Source organism: Aplidium turbinatum, chromosome 17 (assembly GCF_918807975.1).
Source record: "Aplidium turbinatum chromosome 17, kaAplTurb1.1, whole genome shotgun sequence".
Classification (NCBI taxonomy): domain Eukaryota; kingdom Metazoa; phylum Chordata; class Ascidiacea; order Aplousobranchia; family Polyclinidae; genus Aplidium; species Aplidium turbinatum.
Window position 1 is genome coordinate 18160461 of NC_137488.1, and position 23478 is coordinate 18183938.

Sequence of the window (23478 nt, forward strand, 5' to 3'; positions counted from 1 at the left end):
AGCAAAACTTAAACTAATTTTAAGTTTATAAAGCTTTGATAAAAAGTTTGCATTTTTGAACCATAGACAAGCAAAACAAAGTAACCTTAGATGGTTAAACATAATGTATTATACACAAACCAAGATATATAACATATTGAGTCAAACGTTTTCGACACCTACGTGTGTCCTCATCAGGAATTAAATCTGCAATATACATAAAATGAAAAATCGTAAGATAAATTTGACTAAGCATTATAACTGTATCGACACTCTGGATTGAAAAGCACAAACTGAACAAATGATACAAGAATGATTACGAGTAAATTATGCGGTGGGAAACAGATCACATCAGGTGTAAACTACAGGCATTGGACAAACAATTAGAACACACACAAAAGGAACGATGAGCTACAGGCGAATAACTGCCGGTTAAGAGATGGATTGGTAAGTTTGATTCAGCTTCTATGATTTTGTGAAACGTGCACTGACAATGTCTCGACCGACCAATTTAAAATCATCTCTCGAGGCAGATCTGAATTTCAGACTAAGATCATGGAAGCCTTAAGAATCAAACGTAACAAACCATCTCTCAACTGGCAGTTATTTGTCTGTGGCTCGTCGTTCCTTTTGTGTGTGTTCTAATTGTTGGCCAATGCCTGTAGTTTGCACCTCATGTGATCTGTTTCCCAAATTTACTCGTAATCATTCTTGTATCATTTGTTCAGTTAGTGCTTTTCAATCCAGAGTGTCGTTACAGTTATAATGCTTAGTCAAATTTATCTTACGATTTTTCATTTTATGTATATTGCAGATTTAATTCCTGATGAGGACACACGTACGTGTCGAAAACGTTTGAGTTATTATGTTATATATTTTGATTTGTATAATGTTTAACCCGCTAAGGTTACTTTGTTTTGCTTGTCTAATTTTAAGTTGTCGCAGGCAGAAAAACCAGACAAAATATCTCTTGTGTTTTGCGGTTGAACAGTCTACTCTGATGCTGTTTGTGAACAAGGGGTGGACCTCCATCAGCTGAGCATCCCACTGCGGTTCCCACTATTCGCGCTCTGTCTGAAGGCGCTTTTAGACAAGGCGTGAGGTAGCTGCGTGGTCATTTATTGCGTGCACATTGGTCATAACATAGTGAATAATAGATATTTCTAACTGTGACCCACCGACCAAGCTGGTCATGTGTATTTGGCCCAGTAGTGCTGCAGGTTTGCACACCCCTGAACTACAACATAATTCCATGGCATAGATTTTAATATTTTAATTTTATGAACTCGCATTTTATAAAAAATGGACTCCACTTCCTACTAAAAATTTATTAGGCCTACTACTCCTACAACATCTCTGGCAATTAATTAATTTAGTGACGGTATGTTACTTAATCAGTGTTGCAAAGTTTGAAGAATTTTCACAAAAAAATGAAGAAAAATAGCCTAAGCCTTGCAATTGCATGCTAATACGTCATACAAGGTTAGTTTATGCTTCAGTGCTTACCTTGTCCTGATATACCTTGCAAGTGTACAACAAAGGTCCACAATGTTATTGTCGCAATCATTTTCATTTTAATTTGCAATTTTCGTATGCTTAAATAGAATACACAATTTTCACTTTAACAACAGAAATTAACCATAAGAAAAAGTATTTGGGATAAAATCTTTTATTCGATATCGTGATTATTAAAAATATTAAAAAATTTAAATATTAAAAATCCAAGTAACAAATTTAAATAATTGTGGGCATATTTTAATATTATGCTCAATCATAGCTTACTCAACCTTTTTTTTTTCAATTCAAACATTGACTTAGACTGGTAATTGCAATCGAATTGTTTCTCATATTTGCCTTATTTCGTAGCATACGATGTTTCGAATACATTATTATTGTCTGGAATGAATGCTATACAAATTCAAGCTCTAACTCTCTAATATAGACACAGAGTTTTATAATGTTTATTTGTATGTGGATTATCTACTCCAGGGCATCTCAAACTGGGGGTCGCGACCCCGCAAGGGGTCGCGTAACGAACTTCAGGGGTCGCAGAGAGTATACCAATTTGCACAAGGTGGTGCATATTAACACTTCTGTGCGAGATGCTGCGACAGTTATTAACATTATTAAGAGTCGCACTCAACAGGCTGCCCGTAATTTCGAACATTTATGAGGTGAAATGGAATCGGAGTTAAAAACTCTTTTATTGTATCGTGAAGTGAGGAAATTCAGTCTTGGTCCACCATTTTCTCAATAACATCTACCGTATAGTTTTTGAAATTATGTCAAATGCCAGATTTGCTTGAAAAACTAAACGAATTTAATTTGTCCCTCCTATGAGAAAACATCAATATTTTGCATTGAAATCAAAAATTGATGCGTTCATCAAAAAATTGAACATCTGGAAACCAAAATTTCAAAATGATTTATCTGCAATGTTCTCACTTCGCCAGAATTTGACACCCACAGTCTGAAATGATTCAGCTTTAACTAACATTCAGCCACGGGTACACCCATCACACCGGATAAATGCGTTTGCTTTTTTGTTTTGTTTCCAGTAGGCTACCCGCATAGGCTTCGTTGTGATGGTCAGAAATAAATAAAATATAAAAACAATCTAAACTGAGTGCCAGTAAATTGTTTTTGGTTTTCGTTTGATCTAAGCTTTTCAATAAATATCACAAATGTATATTTTGCACTGTTTATTATTTCAATCGTAAGGGGTCGCCAAAATTTTTAGGAAATTAAAAAGGGTCGAGAGCAAAAAAGTTTGGGAAGCCCTGATCTACTCTACTGTATATTGTTTTATAAGGTAGATAGTTTTATATATAAAAAAAAAACAAAAAAAAAACGAAAGCTGATTTATTCATGATGCGGATAGTGTATGGTTATGTGGGTATAATCAAGAAAAGAATTTGTTTTTATTACAAACACAATCCTAAAACACTTGTAATGTCAATGCTAACTTGACACAATACTAAAGTATTTCTTTTTGTTTAAGTAATCAAACCTTGAAAAAATAGCAAACAAATTTGCTTATATCTTTCTTTTTTAAATATTACAGTAATGACACCTGTTCTACGTTGATCGCAGCTTGTTATTTTGAAAACAACGTTTCATATGAACTTCATTTACAAGTCATTCAAAAGTGAAGCTATGCCTTTTATTGCTTTGTCTTACTTAAGTTAACGCAAAGCATAACAGCATGCATCACACTATAAACAGCTAAACTCAGGTTATTGTTTTTTGTTTATTGTTTTTACAATGCATACATAAATTTAATTGAAGACGATAGGCTGACCTGGCAAAAACTGAATAACCTGCCGATGACTGGCCAGCAAACTATCTTATGATTTTTTTTTGAAAGTGAAACAGCTATCCAGGTATGTTTATCCTACGCGAAAATAACGTGTGCAGATTACTGTGGAAGCATCTTGTCAGACAATTGCTGCAATTTCCTTATTTGGACATATTGTTCTATTAAATGGTTAAAACTGAAGCTTAAGCAATAAGATTCGTCATAACGTCTGCATCATCTGTGGCAAAATATTTCCTTCAGCAACTAAAACCCACGACTAAACCCAAGTTAGGTTGTAACTTGAAATTAAAACACTAAATAAGTATTAGCTACATACTTTGCTTTTTCCTGTGTGGATGAGCAAGAGTAAGTCATTTTGCACATATTACTGCTGTAGAAAATAACAGTTAGCTCAGTGGTTACGCGCCCGGGTCAAGACCACGCGGCACTGGTTCGACTCTCGGGGTGTGCGCTTGAGCAACGCAATTCAGGACTGCTCTCCATTCATCCGCACCTAGTGAATGGAATAATTCCCTGGCAACAAAAAACTTCAACAATCGGAAAACTTCACTCTGTCGATTTCGGTAACCGGCCCTGCGTCAAGAGCCTCTGTACAAGTATGCGAAACTACCAGGAATAACTTATCAAGGCTTTGTCAGTCCGAAAATAAAGAACCAAAACCAAACCAACAAGTTTCCAAACTAACGAGGAATTACGTTTTATGCTGGACTGACTCTTTCAAATTTAGTTCAGTTTTGAAATGTCGAGACCTGTTACAATTGTTCAGACTACGCACATCAATAAATATAAAACAAAATTATAAGTTTAGTATTGACAAAGTCCATGCAGCGTTGCACAGCAATTAAAATCAAATCCTCTTTGTGTTGACGACATTATAGGCCAACAACTGAAAAACACCGCTCACTTCTTCCCAGGGTGTCATAAATTGGGTGGGCGTAGTTGCTGAAGGAAAAGCGATCGAGAAAAAGAAACTGGTCATTTTACTCTAAGTATAATTGGAACCTTATCTAGTTATCTTTTCATCTCTCGATGCTTGGATTCAAGTACGGGACTTACCTTTATCTTACCACTACTTTTAGGTTGCCATCTTAACTACTCGAGTGAGAGTCTCTGTGCTTCAATGACTAGAGCTGGACAAGCAGGAACATTTGCTCCCAGAAGTGCCACCCATGTCAGGTTGGTCGAAAGCTAAACGTCAGACGAAGTTTAGTCTTTCTAAACAGCGTAGGAGTGCCATCTAGTTGGGTAAGATTATCTCTCAGTGGTAGTGACACAAAACCTAGCCCTTCTCTTGTCTTCTGATTTTACTTGACATGCTGGAAGCAGTATTTCTCGCAAAATCATACTGGCCAGAACTTCGAAAGCCTATCTGAAGTGTCCTCACTGTTTTTTCGGCACATTTCTCTTGATAGCTTACTTACATCAACACTAAAATTTATCAATTTAATTGTTAATTAACTAAGGCTATTTGAATGAGCAGTGTTTACTTCGAAATATTACATTATGTTGTTAGTTTTTGCCAGATACAAAAACTTCTTACTACCTTAATCCACTTCTAAAACTATACATGCCCAATATCACCAATTAGTAAATTAAATGTGGTTGAGCGAACAAAGCGATCAAAAAACAATTGCAAAATAGAAGAAAACATTACATATTACAAGCCCAAAACGGTGCACAAACTAAATATTTGTAGGCTCCAAGAGGAATGTGGCCACCCAGCCTAGAGTTCAGGAAGCAGTAAACACGGCCTTGCATGATTTAAGGCTTTTAAGCCATTGATTATATTGAGCTTCTGTAGCATCTCTCTTCTTTTTTAAGCTGTCAAAAAATAATAAACAGACTAAAATGAGTGGGCTCCTAAACAGGCATGCCTCTCCTCCCCGGCCGCGAAATTTTTTCCTCCGAGCTTTCTGTCTCATTTGCATATTTCTGTAAGTGTAGCCATTACTGGTTACCGCGCGCGTTAACTGCTTTTACCGATTCACTTTTTTTGCGCGGTTCTCAAAGTCAGCAGCCAATTTTCGCCCTCTAGGTCCAAATCTAAGCATTAAACTTGAAAAAAAAGAAGCCTGGAGACACACTTAGTCAAGCCAAGTTTAAAAAAGTTGAGAAAAGAAATTGATTCTGGTCACTCTAAAAGTAAGATTTTCCAAATTGATTAAGAATTAATCCAAACCCATTAACCCTAACCTTACTTTTTTTAAAAAGCTTTTGTGCACCGCAAAAATTAATTTAAAGAAAAAAAATTGACTTCGATGGGCGTCGAACAGTTGTTCTCATGAACATTAGGCACAAGATGAAACCACTGAACATGCCAACGAAATAATGTTTGCATTCACACGGTATTTAATACAAACTCTATGAGAAGTAACCGATAGATAAATTTACTGCACGCGGTAACCAATAATGGCTACACTTACCGAAATATGTAAGTTAAATGAGACAGAAAGTTCATGGGAAAAAAATTTCGCCTCCCGGCCGAGGAGAACAGGGGACGGTAACACGACGCTGACTATGAGTTTCCTTCAGTAGCCTCAAGATGGTTTTTCGGTTCAATCCATTTCGTTTTGTGCAATAGTATTCATAATATTTCTTATTTCTCTGATTGGTAAAGCAGTAAGCTAAATCAAGTTGGTATTTTCTGAGTCAGCCAAAGATGAAGATTGATTGGAAGGCCATGCAGTTGTTACGTTATCTGCAGACTACATGTCAACACAAAACTTGCGCTTTACTGCAACACTGTGCAGTGTGCACTTATGATGTTATTATATTAAAAGTATGTTGCTTTCACTTTTGATTAGAGAATTATCCATGGTTTATGATTTTAAGACGAAAAAGTTGTACGAGTTTCCAGACAGCAAAAACCATCAGTTTTGCATTGATTTAACGTCTGCAGACGTTGCATCAGTGTAAAAATGACAGATTTTGCTGGCTATAGCTTCTTTTGCCAACAAGTATTTTACTAGTAGGCCTATACGAATTGGTCAATGTAAATTAACAAAAGAATAATAATTTACCAACGATTCCTCAGTTTTTTACAGATAGAGCAATTGTTTAAAAACCATAAAATAAACCCTCAAGCAGAATATGGCTAATCTTGTACTGGCTATAGGTATACAATCGACCAGAAGTCTTGGGTTGTGGTTAGTCAAAGTTCATCGACTTATTTTAGTTGACGTGTATCGTGTAGCCTAACAACTGAACTGAGTTGTCCATTTCTTTGCAATCTGACAACCACACATCACCTTAAGACACTGCAAGTAGTAAATGTAATTTTATTCCTAAAATCTTCACAACAGCTTCAAACACTGATAAGGCTTTTTAACATTTTTCTGTAACACAGAATTTTTTAATAGTAGATTTTGTTTGCATTTTAAAAATCTGAAAATTGCTGTGCTAGTTCAGATAAATTCAATAGTTAACTTTTGTATTTTGTTCATTGAATATAGCTAAATTTATTAGCTCATCAACACTTATCACTTATCATCATCATTTATCAGCTCAGCAGCAGCCTAGAGCAGTTAGCTATAGCTAAACTTATCGTTGTTATTCCTGTCCTGATGAAGGCACTATATGATGGCACAAATGAGGGCACTATGATGTGTGGAAAGCATTCGATGAAAATCTTATAGTTTTCTGTGAGTGTTTAAAAATGAATAATGTGGAGTCCGGTTATGTGACGTGGCTTGGCGTTATATGTTTGTGGTAAAACAAGAGGAGCTCTCTTTCAAAGCTGAACAAACATTTGGAGCAGGCCTTTGCTTCATAATGAAGATTATCAAAATCAGTGGCCTTCCAAATGCTTTCTAAGGCAACTTACATTTCTGGAAAGGTCAAGAAACTGTTCTATTGTCGCACAAAGGTCACTGGACAACAATTTTTTATAATTTTCATAATTTTAGAGTGTTTTCGTATGTTGTTTGGGTCGCTGATTTCAAAAATGCCGTTAAAATTTTTGTAATATCAATGGGTCCGTCACAACTTATAATTTTATGAAATCATGATTTCAAGTTATATTCATTACAAATATTTCTTACATGGCGTAAAAATTGCGTACCACATCTAAAAAAACACAATAAACACATAGTAAGACAAACAGTATGGACACCTGATCAAAAATGCACATTGGAAAGGGTCTTTCGTTTGTATGTAGTGTCAAACTCCCGTACCAAACTCCAAATGTAATCTCCCATCATGACTTCATCCCACCTCTCTTGGTAGCGTTTTTCCATAACTGAAATGTTTTGATGAAACCGTTCACCATGCTCCTCGCTTACATGGCCCAAGTTATCACGGAAAAAGTCCAAATGAGAATGCAAATAGTGCAATTTTATGGACATGCGGCATCCAAGCTTTTGGTAGCTTTCAATCAAATTTGAAACAATCATAACGTGGTCTTCTCTTCTATAGTTACCAAGAAATCCTTCGACTGTCATTCGAAATACTTGCCAAGCACGTTTTTCCAAAGCAGTCATTGATTTCTCCAGTTCTTTTGATGCCAACATTTTCTTTATTTGGGGCCCAAAAAATATCCCACCCTTTACTTTAGCTTCAGAAAGGTTTGGAAACATAGAGCAAATGTGTTGAAAGGCACAACTTGCTGGTCCCAATGCTTTTACAAACTGTTTAGCAAGCCCAAGTTTTATATGTAAAGGTGGAAGTAATACTTTACTCCTTTCAATGAGGGGTACATTTTTGACATTGTTGGAAGCCGTGGGTGAGTTCTTCGCGTACTGGCCAGTCTTTTTTCAAGTAGTGCTGCTCATCTGCTCTGCTATTCCACAAACAAAGAAAGCAAAAATGTTTGGTATAGCCTCCTTGCAAACCCAACAACAAAGCAATCATTTTAAAATCTCCACACACGTCCCAATTGTGGTTTTTGTATTGTGTCAAGTCCAGCAATATTTTTACTTTGGCACTAATACCAGTAGGCAGCAGTGAAAACCATGATACCTAAGCCAGCAAGTAGCTTAAACCATGCAACTTGGATCACTGAGCCGCTTCATTTGCTTTTCTACTTTTTCTTAGCAAATTTAACCATCTAAAATCATGCTAACACTATCAAATTGACACTGCAAACTTCACCAGTCACTAAAGTCCTTGCCTTCAACGGCTGACTAGCTAATAAACAACCAAGGCTTAGCCACTAGCCCAACTCTCCGAGAAATGTGACCAGTTATAATTTATAAACCGCCAAAATTTTGACCAATCACGTGTTCAAAAATTTTCCACGTTGCAAGTTTATAGCTCTTTAGCAGTATCTAGCAAGTATGAAAAGGAATAATAAATGATTTAGGCAGGATGTGTGATATCGAACAGCACTTTAAAGAAAATTATAATCTCAATTAATGCGCAATATTTTGACTAATTTTCAAATATAACTAAAAAGGTTTTTCGCAAATATCTTCCAAACCATTGACACTAGACAAAAACTAGCACCAAATTCGGCATCAGAGACCTCAAAAACTTATAGAAACACTGAATAAGATAGATAAACAAAAAATTGTTGTCTTGTACAGAATTATGCAACACTCTATATTGATTTTTGTTATCTTATCACTAACATTTCCAGGACAAGAATCACTATAAACAGAAACGATACAGCTGGAACAAATTCTCAGTCATGACAACAGAAAAAATGGCAAAGCGTTGTTGAATACACCAAAGGCATATCTTTTAAGTAGGCGATTAAGCAAATCATCGGACTAGTTAATCGAGAAGCAATTTGCGTAAAATTAATCTGTGGATCACTGATCGAAGATTCTTATCATCAGACTACGTTAGTGCGTAAAGAAAAAAGTTTGTGCCCAATCAGGCCGTTTAAGGAGCAGATTTGCTGAATCAGCAGATTTGCTTAATCGGCTGTGATTTGCTTAATCGGCTGATTTGCTTAATCGGAAAATTGTGGATGATCTGCTGTCGATGCATAGAACTCGAGAACAATTTCGGGTAAAGATTCATTGTTAAAGCGCTCAATAAAACAAGTTAACAGCTCACGAGTTGACTCATCGAGGTACTAGAAGCAACAAGTAAGAGGCAGAAATTCGCCCCGATAGCTCAGTTGGTTAGCGCGTGCTTCTGGAACGAAGAAGCTTCAAGATCAAGCCGCGCTGGTTCGACTCTCGGGGTGTGCGCTTGAGCAACGCACGTTAAGGACTGCTCTCCATTCAGCGGCATCTAATGGATGGAATAATTCCCTGGCAACAAGACTTCAACAAGCGGAAACTTCCCTCTGTCAATCTCGGTGACCAGGCCTGCGTCAGTGATTCAAAGCCTCTACAAGTATGCAAAACTGCCAGGATTAAGCTCTGCAAGAAGCTTTCCCAGTCCGAGGATAAAGATTCAATCAATCAATCAATCAAATTTCCTTCCAAACATGGACAAATTAGCATGATATCAACTTGCTTTGTGAAAATGTAGGGACGACAAAACAAAAGTGTGAGCATGTTTCGCTTTACAGACAACAGAACGAAAACTAGTGAGAACGCTGTCGGTAGTTCAACTAAGAGCAAATCCAAAGTTTCCAAGATCAATGTCTTCGTAGATATTTCGTTCTTTATGTAGATTTGCGTAAGCTGGGTTGGAATTCTATAGAAAGTGATAACAAAAATTATGTTAAAGGCGCAGATAGCAAAATGAAACTTATTATTAGCTGCTTCACACAATACCATCTGCGACTTACTGTTATGCGAGTACTTAGATCTTTTAATTTTTTCCTCAAATCCGAAAAATTTGGTCGGTGGAAACGGTCAAGATTCCAACACCGTCCCATGACTTCATAGCTGTAAAAATGAAAATAACGCAACATACCTCACAGACTATCATGTAAACAACACATTTCTAAAGGTATAAAATGTCTATATGTAATGGAATATTCAGACCCCGATTTATGACGCCATAACTGAATAGCGAAGACTGCGTTATCGTCTCAACATCCAAGTTTATCAAAAATAATTGAGCTTGTATGAAAATGGCGGGCTATTCAACCATGCAAACTTACAATTCATCTGGGCAGTAACTTGGTTGTTGTAATCTGTAGTTTTCATTGAGTACTTTGTATTGCAGCTCGCGCCCACTCAGTCTCTTGTAAGGAGTAAACCCGAACGCTACAATTTCCCACATTACGACCCCAAACGACCATACGTCACTGGAGCTCGTGTAGATTTGATCAAAGTATGCCTCTGGCGACATCCAGCGGGATGGAAGTTTTGCTCCCTTTAAAAGTCAAAAAGTTTTTCAAAGTTTTGGTTTAGAGAGCAGTTCCCATCTGAGCACGAGGTTATGAAAAGTAAGTAGTTTTTTTGAATTACATAACCAACTCATGAACAACTTGCAGATAGAATTTACGTGATTTAATGTTAAAAATTAATAGGGTAATGATATGGTCTGTGAAAAGTTCTTTTATTTGTAAATAACTTATAATTTTTTTTATGCATCTTCTGCAGGTTTTATACCTCCACCTACTGGATCACTATTTCTTTAAGAAAGCTACCAAAATCAAACTAAGTTGGCTAATTCAGTTCAACAGTGAATTTATCTTGGTCAATAACTAACTTATTTACCACGAGGTTGAGCTTGACATAAGTTCCTTCTGACTCAGTGACTTCACGAGAAAGACCAAAGTCAGATATCTTGCATCGAAGCTTGCCTGTCAGTAGGACATTCCTGCAGGCCAAATCTCGGTGCACCAACTTCATACTAGAGATAAACTCCATTCCCTGAGACACAAGAATGTATTGTACTTTAGTAAAAACATCTTAACGATTTGGATTTTTTGTATCACAACGCTATTTGAAAGTTGTTATGTTGATTCAGCATAGATTATATTTAATGTGATTTGTCTTTATTGGATTGGTGAGTTGTGATCTTGAGAGGATTTCTTTAACTTCTCCCATGGACTGAACTTCATCCCTTGCATTATGACACAACACATTGCGTCTGTAACTTGTGTTGTTGGCTTTATGTTGTTTTGTTTCCAGTTTGTTTGCATTTATTTCTGTCACAGCGAATACGATACATTGCAAACATAACTGAAGTTTAGAAAAGGGAAAAGCGTCAAAACGTGAACTTCAAGACAAGCTTCACGCCGAAACGAGATAGTAAGTTAGAATAATTGGAATAGTTGCAATTGTCATTCAGACAGTCTGCAATTATAAAAGTTGCAATGAGTGTCTTTTACCAAAAGTTCTAATCAGTTTAGATTTCATTCTCATTAACACAACGTTCATCCCTTCACCAATACCGTGGCTATGTCGATTGAAAACCTCAACATTGTTGTCGTTCCCAGCGGCACAGGAATCTCATAGCCATTGTTGCTTCCATTGGATGGACGATTGTTCACTAGGAACTTATGTAGGTCTCCATTTTCCACCAATTCAGTAATTGCTATCAGTTTATCTGCAACAATATGTTTGAACAACAGTAACAAAGTGTTTGTTTGCTTTATTTTGAAAATGTTGTGGTTGACATTTGCTACAGAGTTTTGTATATTGATTGTGAAGAAAAACTTTTTTAATGTTAAAAAATGTTTGTTTTGTGTAGTTTGTTTCAATATTATTATTCAACCCAATTAATTTGTTGTCAATATCTGATTGTGATGTTGCAAAATTACCTTTCTCTCAAAGTTATGCAATTGTAAAAATAAAACTTCAAACTGAAAGAAAAAAAAAACTAGTTAATAACTGGAAGAGTATTCTTTCACGGAAGGGTTGGCTGCGATTTAAAAAAAGGGATATTTGAACCCATTGAAGACTTAAAAATGTGTCTTTCCATAGCGTCGCACAAGCACGATAATTTGTTACATTTTTTTCTGCAATCTACCATGAATTCGACATCAATTCATGTTGAAAAGATGCAAAGCACTCAAATAACTTATAAGCATAGTATGTTTTTTATAGTTTATACGTTCAATTGAAGCCTACACAAAATAAACTAAACTATTACAAAGTGTTGCAGGCGATGATATGCGGTCATTACTTGCAAAATTGTGAGATAGTTTACTTTACATTAAAAAAACGTACCAGACTTTAAAATTAAATACTAGGTTAACAGGTTCAATTCATTTTTACTTTTATAAATGATGGTCTGTTGAAATTCGATTTGGCTTTCCTACCTTGATGTTCGCTGATGCCGTACAGTTGAACCACGAACGGGTTCTGTCCAACAAGATGCATCAGCTTTAATTCTGTTCGGAATTCTTCTCGTTGCTTTACTGAAAGTGCAAATCCTGGAATAACATTACTTTTTAAGTTATCGATGTGTTAAGATCAGCCAGCATCAACTCATCATCATCATCAGTTCGACGATAGAGCAAGAGCTTGCGTGATGCTCTGGGCTACGGCCGTGTGACACACGATGATGAAGAAGAAGAAGATCAGCCAGCATATACATCAATACTAAATAGTGGTCTGACATAATTAATACGAAAATGTCATATCGTTAGCAATTAGTTGACACAAGCATTTGTTCGATTATGTCGTAACGACAAGAATAAAGCTATGACTTGGTCTGTGGTCTTGTTTCTTACCTTTAATTATTTTAGCAGCGCCATCCAATGACTGAAAGGGTTTATGTGAAATCCTGACTTTCCAAACTTCACTGAATTCTCCTTCCCCCAACTTTTCCAATATTTCGATATTTTTAAAAGGAATCTTTGTTGGTTGTGAGTCTTCAGATATCAACGATCGATCTGCTCCAAAGACCACATGTCAAGTTGCGTCAATCGTAAGTAACATGTACGGTATGTGGAATGGAGACAACGCGTTGTGATATAGCATTGTAGACCAAGTGCAGGGGCGTAGTTAAAGGAGAGGCAAAGGGGAGCAATTGCCTCCCCCAGAAATATTTTGAAGAAAATTTAAATCTTTGTTACAGCATCATTTGACAAAGTTATTGATTTAGGTTAACAGTACTCTCAGAATGCACAATTTTAAGGTACTTTTTTCGAAACTTTGTGCTGGTTACTCCCCTGTTTAAGTGTAGTTTTAAATATCCTATTCTGTGTTTTCATTTACCTTGCTGCGAAGCGTTGACCGTAAACTTCAAGGTACCATCAGGTTTATCAGCAATGTGCCTCCTGAAATATACAAATGAAATATGAAAATCATTTGAATTAAAAGTAGCCGTCTGTCTTATAGATCTTTTATTTTCTTTGAATATCCAACGTTTGGCATTCTCCGGTACTCAGTGATGTCTTTTAATTCAAAAGCATTGCTTTTTCATCTCACAGAACTACAAAGAAAACTCCGATGGACAGCTGCGACTCACCGCTTCACCAATACACTTATTCCTGCAATAGCTCCCACCACTACAATACATGTCACCACAATCCAAATGATGTTGACCTCGGTTGCTGAGAGACCTGCCAATGACGAAACGATGAATTATGGACAGATCAGCATCTTTAGTGTACAGAAATTTATCATGCACGATTTATTTTTCCATAAACAGACATAACTCAGCAACAACACTACATTTAACATTATATGTAGCTACATTTAACATTATATATAATGTTAAATGTAGTGTTGTTGCTGAGTTATGTCTGTTTATGGTTTAAAAGAGTTACCTCTCTACCCAAATTGATTTATTTTTCATACTCTAAATGCATGAACTGCAGACATTTGGCGACTGGTACTTGCTATATTCACCAACATGAATGTGTTTCCACGTGTATATATTGGCAGTCGACTACCAATTTGCATATGATTTGTTGTTAGTCTTTATGGTTAATGTCAAGGCTCATTACAATGTCAAGGCATCATCATTTCTAGCAGTAGTTACAACGTTCTTCTGATTAATACGAAGACCAAAGCAGAAAGATGCAGGTTGTATGACTGAAAAGGTAAGTAGCCTTAGGTGACTTGTTACTCGCGTTGTCTTAACAAATTATATAAGGGGTAGCTGACCTGCTGTATTTTCAGTAGTTTTGTGTGTGGTAAACGTTGTTGTGTTACCAGAATCAAAAGTAATCGTTCCATCAGCTTGGAGCGAAGAAGAGATGATGTAGAATCTAACAAAAGTTTGTAGGAATATTAAAATATGCATAATTTGCTTAATTAGGTAATAGCGAGTTGCACTACCTTTTGCGGTAATAACGAATTCAAAAGCCAGCGCAATTCGCTATTATCACAATGAAAACCGGTCGTTAATATCTACATTGTGAAGTAAGCAACGATTATTCTGCTAAAAGCGAAACTCAATCTATTGCAATTCTACTAATATGAAGTAATACTCTCTAGCAGCCTCTCAGTAGAGTCAGGATGTTGATATCTTGGAATGAGAAAAACATATAGCCTGGGCCTACTCTTAGTTTCAAAACGCCAAGCAAAGCAAAATAGTGTTGAAGAGATGAATAGAAAACCGAATTGAGCAAACAGCATATTACCTGTAAACTTTGTTGGGAACAAGAGGATAGTTCCACGCTTGGTAGACTGATTCACTCTTTGTCGCGCTTCCTTTCCGCGGTGACGACGCTCTATTGGATTCCCCAGTTACGTCACAGCTTGTATTTTGTCCGTTCCCAAGAACAAACTCGTTTGGTTGAGCTTCTTTTTCACTGCAATTGTCCAAGATAAAGCTGAAAAGCTTCACTGCTAAACTAGATGAGATTAAATTAAGAATCTAAATTATGCATCCATTGATCTACGCTTTGTATAAACTTGTTCAATCTCACTGATAGAGGACAAGCTTTCTAAGCATGCCTTTTAAAGTTTATATTTTGCAAAAAACTGTAATATGTCTAAAAATCTGTACAATGAGCTTTACAACTAAAATTTTGTCTTGTTTTAAGATACCATAGGCTAGTTGTAGTATGCAAAAGCATAAATCAGTGGTTTCTGTGTTTGCGGAAGTAGGCTATAGGCTACTATGCTTTACGTAAAGTCCTTGTATTCAAACGTCAGTTTTCTCACTGTTTTACTGCTAAGGCCAGATGGGGTATCCCGTTTGAAGTGACAGATGGAACTAAGGATCGCAAGCTATCTAGGAATGCTTGTGTGGGTGGTGGCGGTTTCACTAAAATTGCGTCTGTATCCTCATATTGCGCAATCAGGAAGTAGCAACTGTAAATAAACGTAAAAAGTCTTTATTAAACAGTCTTCACACTAAAATGACTATACCTAACTACTCGCGGAATCACAACTTCCTGTTGCGTGTAGTGAATTTCCATTCGCTTTTATAGAAGTTATGCAAGGGTAAGCAGCTATGGCTTACAGTGTTACAGCAAATGTCGATTGAAAATTTTAGGAGATATTGTCACAACATATGAGCAAAGAACATGACCAATTGACCATAGTAACCAAAAGTTTACCATGCTCAGTGAAACAGATTCCAATGATTTCATAGTTGGTTGCACATCAACTAACTGCCTGGTTATGTTCAAATATCAACACCTATAGTTTATTTACTACATAGATGCATGATATAAAATGTGTCTTGTTATTGGAAGAAGAAGGATCACGCTTGACGGAACAATATACCATTGTTGGGTTAGTTCAACTACTTTTTTGTAGCAAGGCTCGGTATCTTTCTCTCTTTTTTTCTCTTTCTCTTACTCCATTATGCTTCAAGGAAGCCAAAACGTTAGGGTCGACCAGTTGTCTGCAGTGATTCTTCCACTTTTTTCTGTCGTTGGTATATTGAATTTTTAAGTTTCTTATTGTCAGATCAGATCAGGCACATCATCATCATTGTCAGATCATCCATCACTGTGTCTTCACACGTTTTCTTTGGTCTTTCTTTTCTTTTCCCATCACTGCCTTATTCCAAACTTGTTTAGTTAGGTTATTCTCATCTATTCGTTCAAGATGTCCAACCTATCTTAGACGATGTCCACGCAAGTATGCAATATCCTCAACATCCATTCACTCTATCAAGACATCGTTTCTAATTTTGTAACAATAAACTGCTGACGACATTTGTTTACCTGATTTGTCCACCACCCTCGCAAGCTGATGTAAACGATACGTTGAGTGACGTATGTGACGATCCGTTCAAAACGGGAAGTAGAAAGGGAGATGGTTCTAAACAAGACAGCGGAACAGGTTTAGATACAACTGTTTTTTTAAATATGTTGCATTTTAATGAATATTGTTCATTCAGCCGTGAGCAAAGCAACTTACTATTGTTCACTGTGAATGAATGCATTCTCTTTTCTTTATCCATGTCACTGCTTGCCCAGCATGAAATGTTGCGTCTTCCAAGACACACTTCGCCATCCACCATCTTTAATTTTGCTTCAACAACATTTCCAGTCGCAGAAGTTTCAAGAGAGAATGGAGAGTCGGTTGAATTTGATATTATTTCATCAGATTGGTTAAATTTGTTGTTTGTAATCTTCCAAGTTACTGTCGGTATTGGGTTTCCCTCCACTTTACAAGCCAAGACGAAACTGTTGCTGAAGACATCTGATGGAGGTCCAGCCTCAGCTAGACGAGGTGGAACTGTAATTGAAAACATACAATAGGAATAATATTTTACTGTGTTTAGGTGAGTTGCTATACTAACTGCTTCAACTATTTGTGGTAGAATTCAACAATTAACGACAGACTATTAACGGTAAATTCTAACCCTCAACCCATATTGCACACAGGCCCAGATTTAGGGGGGCAGAGGGTGCAGGTGCCCCGGGCCCCCCGACTTTTGAAGGGCCCTCCTACGTGGAAAATACTGTATGTGATTTTGTGTTTTTTTTTTCAGCCTTTGAAGTTTCTGCAAAATGCTGTGCAGTACTGGATTAATGCTACTGTACACGTGGAGGTGGTTTATCGCGCCGTAGGCGCAAATTTTTTTTTGCACAGGAGCCCCTCGATCTAAAAGTGCCCTGGGCCACCATCAGCTAAATCCGGCCCTGATTGCACATGGAATAGGCTATATCACACATGCAACTAAAATATTTAGACACTTTTAAAATTCGTAAGCTTTTCTGATTAGGCTAATCACAAACCAACGTTTTTGTTAGAGATTTTTCATTCACTCTTATCCTTTATGCGTATTCGTTGTGTTGTGTGCTAGTTTGTCAATTGCCACTTCCACTTCTATGTTCAAGCAGCTACAACCATAATGACAATCGACAACGGCTAAAAGGCTTCTGGCAAAAAATGTCGAAATAAACCCTTTTTCCCCACTTTACTTGAAATGTTTACGTCAAAATGTGGCCAATAAGTTGCTTTTTCTTATGTTTTTTTCTTGGTTCAAACCTCTAGTGATTTTGCTGCAAGAAATGCAGTAAAAACATGGAACCGTGGCAGCAATAGAGATTAACCATTATCATATAGCCTGCGTGTGTTTATTGTGTTTAACAACAAGAAAAAACAAGGTTTCAAAAATAATTCATTAGTATTTTCATATTGCAGTGCAATGAATACAGTGAAGTTGTGACAAATGGGTTACGGTGCAGTTTGTCACAAGTCAATATACAAAAATATTTTACTCACACAATTCGCAATGACGACCTGTGTAGCCTTCTTTGCATTGGCAAGAATACGAACAACCGATATCGGTGCAATTGCCATGGTTTCCACAAGGTGAGCTGTCACATGGCATCCCTGAAACTGATGCAGAGCTTAATAAAGTTAGTATTTGGTTATTTCTTTACAAACAAATTGCCCACGATGATTGAAAATACAATCACTACATTTAAACCGATGTGTCTTTCCAACAACCATCCACCTATCCTGGCCAGAAAGCATAATGCTTGTTAAACCAACCACTGTGGTGAGTCACACTTCCTGGTCAACTATTGTATCCTGAGAGAGTGTCAGCCTCGGCGAGAAAAATAGTCAGATTAGACTAAACTTACAACATGATACAGCAACAAAAAATAAAGCTTTACAAAGTTTGGTGAATTGTTTTAATTCCTCATTAACATTTGTAATTGTCAATCTTGCTTGAACTTTTCAAATCGAGAGGGTATCCCCTTACCATCCAAGTTTGACAGTGTTACACGGACTACACCAAAAGACCACTAGAGAGCAATCAATCGTTGGCCTTGTCGTTTAAGACACGCAGACCTCCCGCTCTATTTAGGTGGGCGATAGTGCAATCTTTGATTATTATAACTTATTATATGATTTGCGGTCTGTTTCTCATCACCATATTTGCAACAAGAAAACACTTTTTGGCTTAGATTAGTTTAAATATTTTTATGGTACAATAAAGTTAACTAACAAAGTTCTGCTTTATTTAGTACAATTTGTTGGAATTAATTATTTTATTTTTTTGCATAAATATTTTTGTTTGTGCTGTCTTTGTTGTTATTTCAAAATCATTTTTGATGGTTTCGTAAACGTTATTATTAATTACACTAACTCCTTGTTTTGATAATACACACACGTTGGTTTTCCCAAGTGACTTGATAGGTCGCTGTCGCTGTGTAGGCTAGAATGTTAATAGTTAAAATTAAATCTGCTTGAATGGAATACAAGTGGGAAAAAGTTGTTATAACAAACGGTTTGATAACATTACGTTAATCATTCACTGAACATTTTGTAATCTAAAAAATTTCTCGCGAGTACAATTACAGCAATTACAGTATCGTGCAGTTATTTTGCTCTTGGTTTTACACGTTACTAATATATTGTAAAAATGTTAGTCAGAGCTGTGGCTAGCTGGTTTTATCTGGCCAGCTTTTGTAATATATCAACAAAACGAAGCTTTGAAGCAGTGTTAGATGTTACAATGCATGTTCTTGCGCTTGTCTGGTTTATTTTTTGATTTGATGTTGTGCGTAGAATTACTGATTTTACCCACAGACTAATATCCGCAGCCTTTGCAGAATAACGAGAACACTCCTGGTGTGTTTCTTCAAAACCGTAAAAATAAAACAAAGGATTTCTCTAATATCGACGATCTTTATTTACGTTTCAATTGTAATCGACAGAAGAACTTTACCTAGTTTTTCACATGCGTATCCATTGGCGTTTCCATTGTAGTTTAAAAAATATAAAACTTTAAGATTATTTGATCCTTGGAGCATAAATGTCACCAAAACCACTTTGTCACTGTTTGTTGTTGGTCTCGGCCAATCTGATCTCCATCGAGGATATTGATGGGTGTTTGTAGTCGTTGGTATCAAAGTGTTGTCCATCCATCTCGGTATTCCGTTAGTTCCCCACTCACCCCCGATGTAAAACAAATGATTCTGCAATATAGCTTAAGGATAATATGGAAAGATAATACCGTGTTAAAGAAGAATGTTTCGTGAAACATTTTATCAATAGTTTTCAATATTTAACAACCACAAATACAGAGACACGCAAAGAGACGCTGTTTTTGCGTCATTAAAAATCAAAGAAGTAAAATATGAGAAAAAAAAACATTGTGCATTCGTAAGTAGCCTAGGAAAGTAGCTGATAGATTGCACCACAATTGGTCGCATAAGCCTACTACAATTTGAGTAAATTGGATAATTGTTTCAATTTCATTCACAACTGCACTTTTTCGATCTGCTTTGCTTTGTAGCAATACACGACTTTTCTATTTTACAACGCACTTTATTTTCAGAAACTTTGAGTGTCACTTTATATGCAAGGTTTCGAAAAGTTTTATTCGTTCTGTGCTTTTATTTGTGCCTTATTTTTCTTTATATTAAATCGTAAATATTTTACTTGCTGGATTGACGTTATTTTTGTGTGTACAAGCAAATGCAATACACATTCAAATGTGTGCGACAAAAGGCTTATGCCCAAAATATCAAACTATAGGTTAGTTATCCACTTGCAATTAAACTTATGTTATTATTTTTATACTTACAGGACCTGTACCATACTCTTCGATCAACAATTTGTTAAACTCTTCTTGCTGTGTAAGATTTTTTATCATTGCTAAGCTGGAATTGAGCCTCAAGCAATCCTGGCTTGCAGCATCGTAAGTAACTACAAAGGAAGCTACATAATTTGATCGGATATAATATTCACATGATCCTGATGACGATGGAGGAAGACGAAAGTTAGCTGAAAAGAAACGATATCAATGTGTAAAAATTGCATGTTAGGGAGTTCATGAAGTTTACTGAAAAACATAGTTGTTGACTATTTTTTCTTTTAGGAAATTTTACTTTGAAGAAAACACAAATTATTTTTTCCTACTGTGTAACTTTTAATGACACTTCATTGACAACATGATCTCATAGCATAGACTTTAAATATTTTATTTTCCTCAAATTTTTTAACCCTATCAGTCAGCAACTTTTCCGTAATTTTTTGTTTTTTAATTCAAACTGACTTAGGGTGCATTGAAAAACAATTTTGTAAACTTTTCATGCTCTTCACAATGAGCCTCCACATTGACCATAAAAACTATAGGCTACACATATCACAATACGTAGTCTACTCTAGCCTACATCATGGCAGTCGACTCTAGAAAGAATGAAGCAGTAAACAGCGATACTTCGGTCTCTAGCCTCGTCAGTAGACTACCGTACCGTGTTTCAACCGTTTTACCGCAATAGCCTTCCCTCAATCATAAAAAGAAGTTAATCAACTGGTGTAGCCTAGTCGAACATCGCACTCAGTGCAGTGTGACTTTTTTTCTAGCTGTAAGTTTAATTGCAATCAAACTTTGAGTAATTTTATAAATACATTAAGCTGACGTAGTCTAGCCTAAATCTACCATGTTAAAAATAGGCCTACAAAATTTGTTGGGGCATCAGAGCTTACCTTTTCCTGTTATGGCTTGCAAATGTACAAGAAAAATCAATAACTTTATTATCACAACTTTTATCATTTTCAATTCATAATTTTTGTGTGCTTAGTTAGAAAACACATGTTTTATTATCGGAAGGCTACCATAGTTTCAGTTTTTATTAAGATCTACTGTGCACTGCGCATGCTTTAACGTTTTTGTTTGATATAAAAACTTATGCTATGCTTTGTTAAGCCTGTGCCTCCTTTTCATTGCCCAGGTTATGGCTAAGACTATTTTTGCTTTTTTTTGTATAAAACTACAGTAGTCTACTTTTGTACCGTATAATTCGGAGCTTGTACTTCCACAATGAAATCTATTTAAATATAGCTTACAACAGGCTACTTGCTATTCACCTATGCGGAGAAGTTATTCTTGCGATTTATCCCACACGGAAAGTGACGCGTGAAGTCATGTAAAAACATTTCTACAGTTTTCTTATCCAGCAACTTTTTTCTATTTAATCTATTAGAGATAGATAGCGCAGACTGAATGTCAATGTTTTCCGAATTATAACAATAAGGGTAGGCGTAGGCTACAGTAGTGGAGAGCAGCCAATTTTTAGTTTTATTGTCCGAGATTATCCGTTCTATTTGATGGACAGAAAATGGTACAATATTGTTGAAGGTATGGTCAACAATCTGTTCCTCAGAACTACACTCGTGTGACGAAGAAGTTATCACTCTCCTCCGGTTTATCGTCCAGAGAAAAAACTAAGAATCTTAATTTATTGTAAAAAATGTGAAGCCGCAAAATTAGACCTCAATTAACTGCATAGTCCGAAGTAGGCAACGACCGCCTCGGATGAATAAAATTAGCCCGGGTGTGTCTATTACGTAAAGTATAATCGTTTCTCAAGATAGTTGCTGCGAATCAAGTAGGCCAATACACAAACTTGCTAACTTTCGTGAGCAGAAAGTGTAAAAAGCGATTAGACTGAGCAGTGCACACAATGAACGTCTTCAGAAATCAAGAACCTTATTGTGATTCTGAAGGTGAGTTCCACACATTCTACACTTGATCCAAGCTAGGGACAGTAATCCAAGCATTAGGGGATGAGAAGATAAGGTTCTTAACTTCTTATACTAAGACTTCGGCACTAGGAACGAAAGTAGGGTGGCCAGTGCCTTTTTTTCAAGTACGCCCAGTCGCCCACCCAGTATATTACACTCTGGGTAGAGGTGAGCGGTGTTTTTCAACAAGCAGCTGAAGCCGGGAGTCGAACCAGGATTGCATGATTGGAAAGCGAGCGCCGTATCCGCTGGGCCATCCCACAGCTGCATTCTGATTTTAATAATGTGAGAAAAAGCCTTCAAAGTTGAAGTTGAAAAACCTCAATAAAAAATTGGCAACCAACTATAACAAAAAAGCACGACAAAATTTTCTTCGCGAATGTATTAGTTTTCGATAGGTAAGTTGAAAGTAACAACATGAAGGCAAGACATGATTGTTTGGCACTGCATTGATATACGAAAGCAAAATCTCATTAGAAAATAACCTTCCAGTGCATAAGGGTCAGCAACAAAATCGTAGATATCTTTGTGTAAAGCAGCAAAAAATAATTTCAAGCCACTAAACAATAACAAATAACGTTTGTGTATTATAATTGCTCTCATACTACTGTAGTCAGACGTTGTGTTCTACGACGGAATGGCCCGTTTCGGTGAGTCCGATTCGGTTAGTCCAATTCGGTGTCCGATTCCCTATTCGGTGATTTTTTCAATTTTTTTTTTAAATTATCAGGTACCGTAGCCTAATTATTATTGCCGTTTTAGGGTTAGGGGTTAGGAGTTCAGGTTAAGGGTTAGGAGTTAGGAACTCACCGAATCGGACTAACCGAATCGGACTCACCGAATAGTAGCAGACCCGTTCTACGATGCATTTTAAACTGTAACAAATATATGCAACAAGTCAAGTTTTTAATTTCACGCTACTGTCTGCAAATAGTGTAAGTGCTGGCATTTAAAATGACTTACACTTCTCACTCAAGAAAAGCTGATTTGTTCAATCCGATAATAATCAGCCAGAGAACGTAAACATATCTCAGTTTTGAAATCCAGCACTTGGAAATTAATATAACGTTAAAATACGTTTAGTCAACGTAGGGCAGATATTGTTGGCAGCTGTGACATGTTTTCAGAAAGTTTGATTAATATTTAGCTTGCATAAGAGAACGCAGGAAATGGCTTAATGACAAACAAATAAGTACTTTCTCTGAAAGTTGTTGTTTTAAAACCTCAAAAAAAATTGCCACATTTGAACCAAACTGCCAGTAATGCTTGTGATGGTGAGGAAAGTTATTTCGGGCCAACAAAACGTTTTCCCAAAGGCAGTGATCATACGTATTGTTCTCTCAACAACAAACCAGTTCACAAAGAATGACATAAACTATCACGTCTTGGCACGTGCGACTTAGACCCATGTGACTAGATATGAACAGACAATAATGTCAAAGATGATAATCGGAAAATAAACGCACAATTTATTGCAAATTC

At 36.5% G+C, this 23478-nt stretch overlaps 3 protein-coding genes across 3 annotated transcripts in view; all 3 read right to left on the reverse strand.

Moving 5' to 3' along the window:
- Positions 1-16759, reverse strand: part of LOC145786810 (uncharacterized) — a 77015-nt gene extending 60256 nt beyond the window's left edge. Inside the window, exons 1-12 of the mRNA XM_082598551.1 lie at positions 16423-16759; positions 16227-16323; positions 15214-15363; positions 14688-14858; positions 14209-14312; positions 13568-13661; positions 13315-13376; positions 12828-12989; positions 12414-12527; positions 11544-11698; positions 10864-11019; positions 10302-10516 (exon numbers count right to left, since the gene is read on the reverse strand). Of these exons, the coding sequence (XP_082454677.1) occupies positions 10302-10516; positions 10864-11019; positions 11544-11698; positions 12414-12527; positions 12828-12989; positions 13315-13376; positions 13568-13661; positions 14209-14312; positions 14688-14858; positions 15214-15363; positions 16227-16323; positions 16423-16759 (1817 nt within the window). The remainder of the gene's footprint in view (positions 1-10301; positions 10517-10863; positions 11020-11543; positions 11699-12413; positions 12528-12827; positions 12990-13314; positions 13377-13567; positions 13662-14208; positions 14313-14687; positions 14859-15213; positions 15364-16226; positions 16324-16422) is intronic.
- Positions 1-21025, reverse strand: part of LOC145786275 (uncharacterized) — a 107283-nt gene extending 86258 nt beyond the window's left edge. The window contains exons 1-3 of the mRNA XM_082597916.1: positions 20959-21025; positions 20054-20253; positions 19193-19442 (exon numbers count right to left, since the gene is read on the reverse strand). Of these exons, the coding sequence (XP_082454042.1) occupies positions 19193-19442; positions 20054-20253; positions 20959-21025 (517 nt within the window). The remainder of the gene's footprint in view (positions 1-19192; positions 19443-20053; positions 20254-20958) is intronic.
- On the reverse strand, positions 16324-17846 carry LOC145786814 (uncharacterized). The gene is made up of 3 exons (XM_082598554.1): positions 17737-17846; positions 16433-16743; positions 16324-16356 (listed from the first exon to the last, which is right to left on the reverse strand). Exons 1-3 carry the CDS (start codon positions 17843-17845, stop codon positions 16324-16326), a joined length of 453 nt encoding a protein of 150 aa, XP_082454680.1. The 5' UTR covers position 17846.
- Positions 21026-23478: the final 2453 nt, after the last annotated feature.

Coding starts and splice junctions, on each gene's coding strand:
- LOC145786814 (XM_082598554.1), bottom strand. CDS start 17,845: ATGCCATGTGACAGCTCACCTTGTGGAAACCATGGCAATTGCACCGAT. Junction 16,744..17,736: donor AGGTCGTCATTGCGAATTGT/GTGAGTAAAATA, acceptor TTTCAATTACAG/TTCCACCTCGTCTAGCTGAG. Junction 16,357..16,432: donor AGAGAATGCATTCATTCACA/GTGAACAATAGT, acceptor TTAAAAAAACAG/TTGTATCTAAACCTGTTCCG.